At 37.9% G+C, this 15,497-nt stretch overlaps 1 protein-coding gene across 1 annotated transcript in view; it reads right to left on the minus strand.

Moving 5' to 3' along the window:
* Positions 1–1,659: 1,659 nt before the first annotated feature.
* Positions 1,660–15,497, minus strand: part of NXPH1 (neurexophilin 1) — a 325,523-nt gene continuing 311,685 nt past the window's right edge. The window contains exon 3 of the mRNA XM_015134016.3: positions 1,660–3,611. Coding sequence (XP_014989502.1) covers positions 2,850–3,611 — 762 coding nt within the window. The 3' untranslated portion in view covers positions 1,660–2,849. The remainder of the gene's footprint in view (positions 3,612–15,497) is intronic.

A 15,497-nucleotide genomic window follows, 5' to 3' on the forward strand; every position in this document is an offset into this window, starting at 1 on the left:
TTAAAGTTTTTTTTTTTTTCCAAATAACAAAAGCATTTTCTAACACAGTTAAAACTTAACCAGTGTGTTTAAACAAGTGGATCTAACAGTTTTCGTCTGAGCCTTTGATCTTGATATTGATCATCTTCCTTCACATTTCTGTGTCTAAGAAAGGAAGAATATAATGGGTGCAAATACATTTCTTTGAATCAAAGTTCTATATCATAATAATTTTTCTCTATTACAGATAGAGGTGTTGTTGATATAAAAGTTCCGGATGAGTGTCTACCAGCCCAGAATAAGGGTCCTGAAGGTTTGGATTTTTTTTAAATAAAAATGCTTGTTGGAAGTTTGCTACATCTTTTCTTGTTGTTTTTCTTCTAAAGAAAATATCAGTAAAACATTTCAGTCTATGACTGTTAGTTAACTGTGCTCTGTGTTTATAAAACTGTATAAGCTACATTTCATTGGGAGGTTAGAATGCAATATAGAGGGTTGGAGACTGAAGCACATTTTTATCTCACTTTGAATTTTGGATTACAAAATGACAGATCAGACCATACAATGCGAGTCATGGTCCACTAATCAAATGATCCTTTAAAAATATATATTTTTTTCCTTTCTCACTTACTCTCATGTTTGCTAAGAGCCAACTAATTCCTAAGTGATGACTTTTGATAAATAAACTCCAGAATGACAAGATTTATCTATGACAAGTATGTTCAGCAGCCAGGACTCATTAAGCTCTTATTGCCTGTTGTGCCAGAGACACTGTTCTGACAGTAGCTTCTAAATTCCATGGTAAATTAATATATTGATATAAATGGTCATCTAGATATTTTGCAGCATTTCAAGAAATGGACATTTAACAGAGTAATGGGTGTTCAATTTGCAGTTGACTCTCGTTAATCAAATTGGCCATTGAGTTCTCACTTTAGAACTCTGTGGTTTTGTTTCTCTTGCTGTACTTCTATTATTTTCTGTATGAAAACGGACTTATTTCTAAGTACCATGAGGGGAAGATAATGAATTTGTGTTCTTAATTTGACATCTTTTGTTAACTTCTGAAACACTTCAAGTTCCGATTCCCAACTTGTGGCTTTAGAAATTGGTCACCTCACATATTTCTTCATCTGGTTATTTTGCTGAGATTGTGTACAGCAATTATTTTTGAAAATAAAGTTAATGTCCATAAACAATGCTATATATATCTCCAATCTGCTATAGGTAAATTGAGCATTGAAGCCCTCCAATGTTATCACAATTTCTTCAGTTGAGTTGAGTCATTACAGTATAATCAGGAAAATTCAGCCACAATCTTCAGGCATCTTGACTCTTTTAAAGCAAAAAGAATGCCTTCACTTCTTTTCTTCTGCTAAATAAAGACTGGTCAGGAAATAATTCAACTACATATAATTAATTTAGGAGACCTCAATTATATCCTTATGTTCATTGATTTTTGGTATTCTTGAATAGCATGACAGTAAACCAAAAATGTGTGCGATTCTATATGCCACAAATTCCCCAGGCTTCAGATTGAAACTCTTAAGTTGTTTTGACTAGGCAACTAACAGCAGTTTAGCTAGTTCTGTACAAATTTAGAGATGCAAAGCCATGACCGTATTCCAGCACATTCTTCTTGTCAGAACCATTTAAATCACCATCTTACACAAGTACATATTGAAACTCAACTTTAAGTGTTTTATTTTTATGTACATTTCATTTTGTCCAGAAATAAAATATCTAAATACAGACAGACTGTAATGTTGTATATGTATAGCTTTCAACAATACTTGATCTGAATAAATGCTCTGTACATTGTTTGTCTTTTTAATGGAGTTCACAGCTACATCGATAAAATGAATTCCTCATATCCTTTTTTCTTAACCAATAACAAGCAGAGAGACAAGTACAAGTTAATATTAATAAGCAGCTCAAATAACACTTGGTTAAACTATGTACAATACAAACCATTCATACAAATGAAGACTAGGATATTGAATTTGTTACAATATGTGTAGTAAAGATAAGACAGACACTTATAACTTACATGGTGTCTGCCAGGCATTTCCCTTCTTATATAATGATCAGAACTTATTTTAAGCAGCTTTAGCTGGTCTCAACTTCACAAAAGTCCAATGATTGGTGATGAAAGTTGTTATACCAATGTCTGCCCACATGTAAATTCCAAATGTTTGCTCATCTTTACTGAGAACAGGCCCCTTTCATAGAAAAAAGAGCCATCTTGGACCACCCTGAATGTGCCTACTGTATGCTGGAAAAAAGTTACTACATTTTGTTGTGTTTGTAAAATAAAGAATACTGAGCTCTAAAGACACATTTTTCCATTTTAACAAGCAGATACTCCTACAATAGTATTTACCAGTACAGCTACTCCAAGCAGTAGGAATGCATGAGTGGGGATTATTGATTAGCATGTACTCAAGACTTTAAAAGAGATTTCCATAACAGCGAGTGTTAGAAACATTCTCCGTCTAGTTAATACTTCTGTTTGATGATAGTTGATCCCTGAACCATTATGAGTCAGACAATGAAAGCCCTCTCAACAGGAATCACGACAGATGCAAGCTGAAATGTGCATGACAGTGTGTTTGTGTACCTCTATATGTGAGAGCATGTCTTCAGGTGTGACTTCAAAACCTGTGATGATTTACAATTATACTGAGGGATGAAGCTGACTGGGCAGAAATTACATCAGATTGTTTTCCACTAGTGTATTTGCAGCCAGTTGACAAGAGCAGCAGTGTAGACACATTCCAGGCAACAGATGTGACCTTCTTCTTTGAGGTATCAGCCCTGTCATATGACCTTTAATTCCTCAGGCTTTAGTCTCACCCCCATGTTCACCTTCATCCCGAGGGAAAGTAAGGTGTGTCACTGTGGTAGTTGTAGTCAGGGCACACTTTCTGTACCAGTTTATAATCTGTACTATAAAAGGAAATGTAAATACAGATCACCTTAAAGGGCTTGGAGCAGAGCCAGGATACATGACTTTGGGTCTGCTCCTGGTAACAGGTTTTTGAAGGGTCATAGTTGCAGAGTGTGTTCTTGGTAGCCTTGTCAACCTTTTCATATTCAATGCGACAATTGAAAGACTTGGAATCTTTGGCATCAATCACAGTTTGTTGTGCCAAGTCAAATTCCACGATTTTTGTAGGGGGTACCAAGCTGACAGATACATTCCCTTGACCAGTTGAATTATGCCTGAAATAAACACTAAATGTTCCATTGCCGTGATCTACAATTTTCCCAGTTATCAACAGATTCAGCTTCACTGTTTTGATGTTGGAATGAAAATCACCCCATCCAAACATTTTCTTAAACTTGCCCGTTTTAACAATGGGCCTTCTCTTGGCCCTGGGTCGAGGCTCTTGAAGGTCTGTGGAGTTCCTCAGCCAGTCCCAGAGGTCTTGCTCAGAATAAGGTTCTGGGGTGTCATATCTCAGGTCCAAATCTGTATCATTCTCTTTGCCACGAAAAGTCTGTGACAAGAGTCGACTGATAGACAAGTCTTTGCCGCTTTCTGTCCATATATGCTTTAGTGTGGATTTGCTGCTTCCTGATTTCAGAAGTTCTGACTTTCCACCGTTCGTTAAATTGGCACATGTGACCTGAAAACAGAACAGAAAAATGGCATTTACATCTCTGCATCTGAGAGTAACACTGAATGCATAAATCCAAGCCTTCTCTGAGTCTCAGAATTAAATAATTACACTTTTTGTTTAAAAGCACCGCATCTGAGAAGAACACCCAAAGCACAGATTCAAGCCCCCTCTCCCAGAGTCTCAGAATTAAATAATTACATTTTAAAAGCACCATCAGCATCTGGCTAATATTTATTAATATGTGATAAAATACTTCTATTTTTGTATAACAATGGAAGAAGGGAGATGTGGGTAGAAAAACTACTAAATATGACCTAAAAATTATATAAAACCATTGGTTAATGGAAGAAAAGGCCACCCAGCATGAATAAAGCAAAGTGAATTCAAATATAAACCAAACTAATTACTTCTTAGCACAAAAATCCAAACTTTTGAAATCAAATTTTATAAATCATTGCATTCTTTTTCTATTTCAAAATTACTCTAAGCTTTAAAACTGTATGATTCTCTGGACACAGAGAGGAAGACAGCACACACCAGAGCCTGTTGAGGGGTGGAGAGGTGAGGGGAGGGAACTTAGAGAACGGGTCAATAGGTGCAGCAAAACACCATGGCAAATGTATACTTAGGTAACAAACCTGCATATTCTGCACATGTATCCCATTTTTTAGAAGAAATAAATATAAACTGTGTGATTCTCAGACATATGTCAACTGACACCCTTCAGACTATTTAGTTATCCATATTACAGTCATATTAGAAAAGTTAGTTTTGCAAAGGGACTCCAGTATATTTTCACTGATCAAAACAATGTTTACTACCACCTATAATAAGCAAGGAATATATTGAATAAGACAATTTTTTACCTTGCAGGGCTTATCATGTGGTCTAGAAAAGTGACTTTTAGTAATTGTCAAGTCTAGAGAAACCAACATGCGGTCAATGACTGAGAGGTCACTTCAGGGTGGATTATGAGAGTCACAAGCAGACACTGTTCTCCTAGGACTCCAAGATTATTTCTTAGGAAAGAATTGTATCTCAAACTGCACAGAGATACAGAAGAACCAGTGACCACAATGACTACATTGGCCCATAGTTAAAGCAGTAACTTCTTATCCTGACGTGGAAGAATCCAGAACTAAAGACCTACAGGAACTAAAATAGCCAATACCAGTAAACCACTCAATATGCGGACTTGCTGTTTTAAGGTACTGCTGTTGAATGGAGTCCCCAGCCACCCATTAAAAAGCCACATTTCACAATAAACTTATATTGCCATGCCCCTAGAGAACCAGTTCTGAGTCTTGTCTCAGATACCAGCCTGATTACTACTCGGCAGCTTCATTGGACCCTCCAGTCTCCTTCCAAACTGTTCTTAAAATGAATGGTCATTCCTAGAAAGCTTTTTAAAATTCAGGCCCATTAGGAATTATAGCTGTGTTCCAGAGACACTTCCCTAGACTTAGCTGTGTGGGACTCATGTTAGGATACAAATGTGACCTGAAAATAGCATTTTAGTCAACCACTTGTTGCTGAAAGGATGTATTCTCAATCTCTGGGGAGCAAGACCATAAATTTTAGAGCCAGACTCCCTGGAATTCCCTCCCAGCTCTGACACTGCCAACCTGTGTGCCCTTGGTCAAGTTAACTTCCCTCTGCCTCTTTTTTCCGAATCTGGAAAATGTAGGCAATATGATATCTACTTCATAAGTTTGTGAGGATTGAATGAGTTAAAACAGGTAAAACCTTTAGAACAGTGGCTAGCATTTGGAGAGGGTTCAATAAATGTAGCTATTATTGTGAACACCAAGCTGATGTTTGAAGACAATTAGAGAAAGAAGCCAAATAATACATATGGAGATCTTGCCTGGGAGAAGTTTTTCCCAGGATTACACAGCCAAGTGCTGTGGGACATGGATGTAGAGAACCTTGGTCATCTAAACTAGAACAAAAGCTCTTAGATCTTGTAATCCTTCTTTTCAAGCCAGGAAGTAGTCTCCTCTTTGCCCTCTTCAAATTGAGGTAATGTGAGTGTAGTTGGACTATTCTCGCCCAGAAAGAATACCAGCTGAAGCTGTAATCTTCCTAATAATGCTGAGCTTAAAAACCCTGAAAGTTTGTCTCCATGAAAATTCATTGCATCTGAGATAACAGGCAACTTCATCATGCATTCATATGACAGCACCCTGAAAAGTCAAAACTGAAACTTTGGGTAGGTAACCAAAATACTGTCAACTCTTTCAGGCTGCTAGCTTGAGTACAGTTGCATCGGCTGTGATCCCCGAGGCAATGGCAATGGCTTCATGGAAAGATGCAGAGGGTCATTGTGTGCAGAGATGAAGGAAGAATGGATAACACTGACCAATGGAGAATCAGACTCTGGATTATTGTGGGGGCAAGGTCACATCTAAGAGAAACATGGACCAGACTCGTGTATGCAGTCAGTCTTTAAAGTGTCAGCTACCCACAAAGAGCAAACACCCTGATGTGGAGTCAAATATGGCTATCAGATGGCCATTACTGGTCTTGAGGAAAATATAGGAAATTGAGATAAGGTTATCTTTGCTGCCAAAGTTTTTTTTAGTTTTAAGTGCTTCCCCTTCACTTTTGCTCAACCCTTGCTTTGGTATCTCTTCTTTCCCCTATGTACCCAAACTCTTTCCTGTTTACAGATTTTCCTCATACCAAAATATTATCCCAGAAATGGACCACATTCAAATAGTAGAAATGACTAATAACAGCAAAATGGTTGCTTTAGCACAAGTAATTTTTAATAAGAATTAAATATTAATTTCTAATAGGATAAAATTGAGAGGAAAAATATTCCTTGAGAGAAGAGGATTATGTATAGGAATATATAAGTTTTCTTAAGAAAAAAGCATTAAATTTCCAATCTATCCTGACAACAAAGCCATTCCATTAAGGAAAAAAATATTTACTCTCACATCAAAAGTATAATCCCTAGCAGTTCCAGAGTTAGTATTTTTCATTACAATTATAAAACTAATAAAAACAACTACAGCTCTCCCACTAATTTTCTGAAGGTACTGCATTTCAAAAGATACTATTTTTCTATAACACAGAGTAGCTATAATGTAAAATTTAAAACTAACATTAATCAGTAAAAATAATACATACCTTTGGATTTGGGAGAGTGTGTGTGTGTTTTAATAAAATCTAATTGATTAAACATCTGAATCTGCACTTGCCTAGTTACATAAGCATTGCCCTTATCACAGTTCCTACATTTATGCCTCAGTATAAAACAAATACATATGTATCCTCTTCTCTTGTTTTTGCCAGGAATTATCTAGACAGTTTCCCATTGTTTGTGTGGCAAAAAGAATAAATACAGGCATGCATTTAGCAGTGACTTAGTACTTATATCTCAGCATAAGCACAGGGCTATACTGAGATGCTTTCATGATGCACTGGCTAATGAAGCAGTAATGAAATTATCCCAAAGAAGGAGGAGAAGAGGGATTTACCGTTCAATTTACCAGTAGCATAGGGGGAATGAAAGGAAAACATGTGGAAGTAGTGAATATGGTTTCAAGAAGGAAGAATCAATCTATTCAAAAAGATGCTAAGACTCCTCTGACAGGCAAACAAACCTCTGATTTTCAGGTAGAATAGAAATTGTTTAGTTCTAAATTATATTATCCACAGCTGTAGTAATTATGAGCATGCACTCTGGAGCCAGACTGCCTGAATCCCAGTCCAGGCTCTGATCTTTTAACAGCTGTGTGATGTGGGCAAGTTACTTAACTTGTTTAAGTTTCACTGTTTCTCTCTTCTAGGGAATAGAAGAATAATATTGAGGATCAAATAGGGTACTCCATTTAAATCACTAAAGACAGTACCTGGAACACTGTTCAATATTAGTAGCCCTAGCTGTTGTCACCAGATATTTTTACCTCTGAATCTCACTACATAATATTTTATGTAAATTATTAATTTGTAATTTGATTTAAAAGCATAAAGCATTCTTGAAAGAAAATCTCCCTTCAATATAACCACAAACTTAAAGCAAACAATTCAAAACAAAGCATGCTGTGGGGGAGAGCAGGGAGAAGAAAATGGGGAGAAAATGAGCATAAAGTTTTAATCAGGTTGAAATAAATTCTAGAGATCTGCTGTACAACATTGTACTTATAGCCAGTACTGTATTTTACAGTTTAAAATTTTAAGAGGGTAGAACTCACATTAAGTGCTTATACCACAATAAAATATTTTTTTAAATTTATATTAAGGATAGCATCGATATATATTGAACTCTAAACAAACATGAATTGAAATGCTGAAAAGGAAAGAAAGCAAGCATATATTTTTGAAAGTGCTGCTGTGACTATCTAAAAAATACGGCAAGTCAAGTAAGTGGTTGAACTCAAGTTAACAAAGGATGAGCATAAATTTAGCTATTAAATAGCTTAGCTTCCAAATGCAATGAATTATTTGCCTTCAGTGATATAATGGGAACGGCTTCAAGTGGTGCTGTCAGGAAGCCTCTCTGGAACATCTCAGTGCGGGTAAAGAATCAAAGCAGGTTTCAGCTGTAATCATCATTAACACTGTCTTAAATATTCCCATTCCCTCAGTCCTTGCTTTTTTCTTAGATTGGGAAGGGAGTAGGGCAATGTCTAAAAGAGAATGTAAATCTGGAAAAACCAGGAAGGTTCCTTAGCAAAGTCCCCAGAGCTGTTCAATACTAACAACTCCAATTTCTTTTGTCTTATTTACAAAATAGCTGTATAGTGAGACTACATGAATATTGAGTGGAATAAAGAAATGCAAACATAAATGGCACATGGTCCTGGCTCTCAAGAAGTTTATAGTTTACTGGAGGCATCAATTAAGCCATCACAGTGTGATGCGACCAGCACTATGTGTAACATTCCAGCAGTCATCGTCAAAGTTGAAAGGTAGAGAAGGTATAACAAAAGAGATGATCCTTAGATGTAGCAGATAAAAGAGGCTTGGTAGTCGAACAGCTAGTGCATGGGCCAGAGGAGTTCTTCCAAGAATAAAGAACAGGGCCGGGATGGTAGCTCACGCCTGTAATCCCAGCACTCTGGGAGGCGGAGGCGGGCGGATCAAGAGGTCAAGAGATCAAGATCATCCTGGCCAACATAGTGAAACCCGTCTCTACTAAAAATACAAAAAAAAAAAATTAGCTGGGCGTGGTGTAACGCACCTATAGTCCCAGCTACCAGCGAGGCAGAGGCAGGAGAATCGCTTGAATACGGGAAACGGAAGTTGCAGTGAGCGGAGATCGCGCCACTGCACTCCAGCCTGGCAACAGAGCAAGACTCTATCTCGCGGGGGGTGGGGGGAAAGGCAGACAGTGCAAAAGCACAGCGCAGAGAAAGGACACGTCAAATGTAAGAACGAAAAATAACTTGTTATTTTCTAATTAAAATTTTATATTCATAGACAAACATCTCTCTACTCCACCCAACCCCACCCCCAGTCTCTGGTATCCACATTTTACTCTGTTTTTATGAGTTCAATTTTTTTACACTCCACATATAAGTAATGCCATGCTAAAACAGTAGATTTTAAGCATTCTCACCACACACAAAAAATAAGTATGTGAGATAATGCATATGGTAAATAGCTTGATTTAGCCATTCCACTATGTATACATATCTCATAGCCTTATACTGTACACCATAATTATACACAATTTTCACCTGTCAATAAAGAAAGTGAAAAAAAAAGAAAATAGCTTCTTACTGCTGAACCCTAGGGAGCATTACTTTAGAGGAGAAATGGAAGAACTTGCCAAAAACATGTAGAAGATAGGCTAGGGCCAAATTGTAAAGGTGCTGCTAAGGCATTTAAACTTAATCTTACAGGAAATAGGGAGTCACTACATTTCATTTTGTTTTGTTTTTAAGTAGGTCATCCTGGCTCTAGAAAAATCGCTAAGTAGACATTGAAGGGTGGTTTAATAGAGAGAGACCTTGAAGGAAGGGAGACTAGTTAAATAACTAATTGCCAATCCTTCATTTGAAAAAGAAGTGAACCTGAACCAAAGCAGTAGCAGAGAAAAAGAGGAAGAAATGATGGATCTAAGAGATAATTCAGAGGTAGGATTAACTCAGCTTGATGATTCTTGGCTAAATAAAAACACGAAAAGGTTGAGAAAGTTTGCTTGCATCTGTAAGGAAAACAGTAGTAACAAGTTGGCTCGAAAATAAAATTAAATCTCATAGAAATATTAGGAGTTTAAGTGCCTGTGGGAAGTCATTCTGGTGATGCCATCCACTAGGAAATTGGGAACAAGGATCTGAAGGTCTGGAGACATGAGAGGGATGGTGATGTTGATTTTGTATTATGAGTAGATGGTATTATGCAAGTAACGTGTGGTAATAAAGAAGTATGCTAAGAATACCTTTTAAAATGTTAGCACTTTGAGGACAGGCAGAAGAGGAGCCAGGTTGATTATCAGAAGTGGTAAGGACTATGGCAGAAAGATGATTACAAAAAAAAAACCAAACAAAAAACCCTGACAACTTCTAATTAACCCAATTTCAAAAAGGCAAAGCATGTGAAATTTTTTCTATAAAAATTTTCTATATTATAATGAAAACACCAAATATACTTCCTGAGAATAATTTTCCCTGTCAAAAGTGGCCAATGCCCATTCCAAGGGAGCTTGCTCTCTAGTTCAATGATACCATTTGCACAAATTTTATGTGTCTCATTGTTTTAGGAACCTTAAGACATAAAGATTCTTAACATAAGTGTATGCATTTCAAAATGTATGATTCTTTTGAGACTATATAAAAATAGGAGCAAAGACAAGGGTCATTTTCTTCAGCCTTAAACAAAGACCAAGTTTAGATCTAATATCAAAAGAGCATACCTGGGACAGAACCTGAGTTTGGGGCTAGAGCAAAAAAACTACCATTGGATGGTGGAAGTGTGAGCATATGAAAAGTTGCCACACTTTGGCCGGGCGCGGTGGCTCACGCCTGTAATCCCAGCACTTTGGGAGGCCGAGGCGGGCAGATCACGAGGTCAGGAGATCAAGACCATCCTGGCTAACACAGTGAAACCCCATCTCTACTGAAAATACAAAAAAAATTGGCGGGGCGTGGTAGCGGGTGCCTGTAGTCCCAGCTACTGCGGAGGCTGAGGCAGGAGAATGCGTGAACCTGGGAGGCGGAGCTTGCAGTGAGCCGAGCTCGTGCCACTGCACTCCAGCCTGGGCGACAGCGCGAGACTCCGTCTCAAAAAAAAAAAAAAAAGTTGCCACACTTTGCTCTAGCTCCTCCTCTACATGTCTTGGGACCATAATTACACACTGCTTGTTCTAATACCATCTCATAACAGGTTTATAGTAATAATGTCAATATGTTATCTTTTAAAACGTTGTTGAAAGACACCATTTGGGGGGGGAAACCACTTCTCGACCTCACTCCCACTTCAACTATTCTGGCCTTACGTGACAAAATGTTTACTTCCTTATATAAACAATCTTCAACTAGAAGTGTCTCCAAACATTTGTATACCTCTTTTTATAAATGAGAAATTAGATGTCTTTTAACTTTTACCAACCTGCATATTTTACTGTTGATCTATTAGTATTCAATATAAATAATCTCGATTGCTTTGAAAATTTTATATTTATTTCACTAAATGTATGAACACAAACAAAAATATTAAAAAAAAAAAACTATTGCTTAAGCAACATTGCTCATCAGTGAATAAGTAACCAACAAACTAGCATTGCTCTATAATTACAACTTCATTTTAGTGGTTTATGGCTATCTATGTTGAATACATGTTGCATAATATTGACTACTCTTGGTTAAGGGCACACTGTATCCCTGACATTGTAATTAGCACTTTACATATGGCATTGCATTATGTTTAAACCACATACACGCACACACTCACTAACTCTGAGGTCAATACCGAAGTCTTCAGCTTACTGAAGAGATATGGAAACTCAAATAGCGTTTTTCCAAGATAACTACTGGTAAGTTACTTCTTCCTATTCCACAGCATATATCCTTTATTTTTAAAAGTCATTTTAATAATGAAATTTTACTTTACATAAAATATTTTATTTTATTTTAAAATATTTACATAAATTTAATTTATGCTTATTAAAGCATTAAACATTATAGGAATTTTATAAAATAAAATGTAAAATATTTTCTTCATCATCAACCCCTGATCCTTTGCAATCCCATCCCCCCCCACCACAAAGGTAAAACCTGTTCAAATTTTGGTATATGTTGTTCCTATTTTCACTCTTTTTCATATATAAATATCTTACATACATGGTATCATATTTTACAATTAACAAAATATCTTAGAGAAACGTCTCTGCTAGCATATTCAGATATATAACCTGTATTTTATTAACTAAACATTCTACAATACACATCACCTTCACTTTAAACTTAAGTATAGATAGAATTCTATATTATGAATATGCCATATTTTTACATTTTATGTATGTTTTGTGTGATAGATCCTTAATTATTACATTGTTTCATAGCCAGGTTACACAATTACTATTTTAGCCTTGATTCCATTGTTTTCTTTGTTCATTGCTATTTCAGATATCCCACTCCTCTCTCTCTTGTTGAAAATTCATTTTTCTGGGTATATATATTTGTATGATTACTTTAAAAGAAGTTCATATAGGATAAAATGAGTTGTCCATACCCAAAAGTGTCTTTATTGACCATAGACTTACCTGGATATAGTATTCCTTCATCTTTTAATTTGTTTTGTTTTATTTTTCTCTCTGCAAAAATTTTAGAATGTTCTCTATCTCAGGCACTCTGAATCTTACAAGGTGGATTACATGGTGCCCATGTTTTCACTAGACCCTTTCTTAACTAGTTTAGAGAAAGGTGGGCAGCTGTTTATAGATGTGTTAGACTCTTTTTCATACACTTATCTCAAGAGTTTGGTTTCCCAAGACTATAGTCTTAAGAATCTTTGAGGGACGTTCTTTCTATTTTATGCCATGTGTATCTTGGCAAAAGATACATTCTAGCATAAAGTAAGCACCTAATAAATTTCCTGTATGGTTCATATTCTTAGTTACATCTATTTTAATAGTGAATGTTAATTAACAATCAATATTTTAGGGGGACACATGGCATTCCAAGATTCCTTTCTTACGAATTTAGAGCCTGTATTTTATTGATAATACCCAAAGTGCCTGCATTTTACATAAGCCAGAGGAAAGAAGTTGGTGTTTAAATACATCAAAAATACATTCCTTCCTGTAAATCAAAGCAACAGTGATATATCACCTCACACCTGTCAGCATAACTATTATGAAAAGGTCAAACAATAATCAGTGCTGATGATGATGTGGAGAAAGGGAACAGTTGTACACTGTGGATGGGATTATAAAATGGTAGACAGATTATGGAAAACAATATGAAGACTCCGCAAAAAACTACAAATAGAACTACCATTTGATTCAGCAATCTCACTTCTGAGTTTATATCCAAACAAAATGAAATCAGGGTCTCAAAAAATCTGCATTTTATGTTCATTGCAGAGTTATTCACAATTGCCAAGATAGGAACCTAAGGCTCCATCAAGGGATGAATGGAAAAAGAAGATATGAGCTATATAATGAATGAGAAATATGCATAATGGATGAGAAAATTATTCAGCCTTAAGAAAGAGGGAAATCCTGTCATTTGTGGCAACATGGATGAACGTAGAAGACATTGTGCTAAGTAAAATAAGCAAGATAACAGAAACAAATACTGCATGATTTCACTTGTATGTCGAATCCAAATAAGTGGAACTCAGAAACATAGTAGACTGGTATTTGCCAGAGGCTGGGGAATGGAGGAATTTGAAAGATGTTGGTTAAAGGATACAAACATTTGACTGGCGGAGCAAGATGGCCGAATAGGAACAGCTCCAGTCTCCAACTCCCAGCGCGAGCGACACAGAAGACCAGTGATTTCTGCATTTTCAACTGAGGTACTGGGTTCATCTCACTGGGGAGTGCCAGATGATCGGTGCTGGTCAGCTGCTGCAGCCCGACCAGCAAGAGCTGAAGCAGGGCGAGGCATTGCCTCACCTGGGAAGTGCAAGGGGGAAGGGAATGCCTTTTCCTAGCCAGGGGAACTGAGACACACAACACCTGGAAAATCGGGTAACTCCCACCCCAATACTGCGCTTTAAGCAAACAGGCATACCAGGAGATTATATCCCACACCTGGCCAGGAGGGTCCCACAACCACGGAGCCTCCCTCATTACTAGCACAGCAGTCTGTGATCTACCGGCAAGGCAGCAGCGAGGCTGGGGGAGGGGCGCCCACCATTGCTGAGGCTTAAGTAGGTAAACAAAGCTGCTGGGAAGCTCGAACTGGGTGGAGCTCACAGCAGCTCAAGGAAACCTGCCTGTCTCTGTAGACTCCACCTCTGGGGACAGGGCACAGATAAAAACAAAAGCAGCAGAAACCTCTGCAGACGCAAACGACTCTGTCTGACAGCTTTGAAGAGAGCAGTGGATCTCCCAACATGGAGGTTGAGATCTGAGAAGGGACAGACTCCCTGCTCAAGTGGGTCCCTGACCCCTGAGTAGCCTAACTGGGAGACATCCCCGACTAGGGGCAGTCTGACACCCCACACCTCACAGGGTGGAGTACACCCCTGAGAGGAAGCCTCCAAAGCAAGAATCAGACAGGTACACTCGCTGTTCAGCAATATTCTATCTTCTGCAGCCTCTGCTGCTGATACCCAGGCAAACAGGGTCTGGAGTGGACTTCAAGCAGTCTCCAACAGACCTACAGCTGAGGGTCCTGACTGCTAGAAGGAAAACTATCAAACAGGAAGGACACCTACACCAAAACCCCATCAGTACATCACCATCATCAAAGACCAGAGGCAGATAAAACCACAAAGATGGGGAAAAAGCAGGGCAGAAAAGCTGGAAATTCAAAAAATAAGAGCGCATCTCCCCCGGCAAAGGAGCGCAGCTCATCGCCAGCAATGGATCAAAGCTGGACGGAGAATGACTTCGACGAGATGAGAGAAGAAGGCTTCAGTCCATCAAATTTCTCAGAGCTAAAGGAGGAATTATGTACCCAGCGCAAAGAAACTAAAAATCTTGAAAAAAAGTGGAAGAATTGATGGCTAGAGTAATTAATGCAGAGAAGGTCATAAACGAAATGAAAGAGATAAAAACCATGACACGAGAAATACGTGCTTCAAATGCACAAGCTTCAAACCGACTCGATCAACTGGAAGAAAGAGTATCAGCGATTGAGGATCAAATGAATGAAATGAAGCGAGAAGAGAAACCAAAAGAAAAAAGAAGAAAAAGAAATGAACAAAGCCTGCAAGAAGTATGGGATTATGTAAAAAGACCAAATCTACGTCTGATTGGGGTGCCTGAAAGTGAGGGGGAAAATGGAACCAAGTTGGAAAACACTCTTCAGGATATCATCCAGGAGAACTTCCCCAACATAGTAGGGCAGGCCAACATTCAAATCCACGAAATACAGAGAACGCCACAAAGATACTCCTCGAGAAGAGCAACTCCAAGACACATAATTGCCAGATTCACCAAAGTTGAAAAGAAGGAAAAAATCTTAAGGGCAGCCAGAGAGAAAGGTCGGGTTACCCACAAAGGGAAGCCCATCAGACTAACAGCAGATCTCTCGGCAGAAATTCTCCAAGCCAGAAGAGAGTGGGGGCCAATATTCAACATTCTTAAAGAAAACAATTTTAAACCCAGAGTTTCATATCCAGCCAAAATAAGTTTCATAAGTGAAGGAGAAACAAAATCCTTTACAGATAAGCAAATGCTTAGAGATTTTGTCACCACTAGGCCTGCCTTACAAGAGACCCTGAAGGAAGCACTCAACATGGAAAGGAACAACCGGTACC

The sequence above is a fragment of the Macaca mulatta genome, chromosome 3 (assembly GCF_049350105.2).
Source record: "Macaca mulatta isolate MMU2019108-1 chromosome 3, T2T-MMU8v2.0, whole genome shotgun sequence".
NCBI lineage: Eukaryota > Metazoa > Chordata > Mammalia > Primates > Cercopithecidae > Macaca > Macaca mulatta.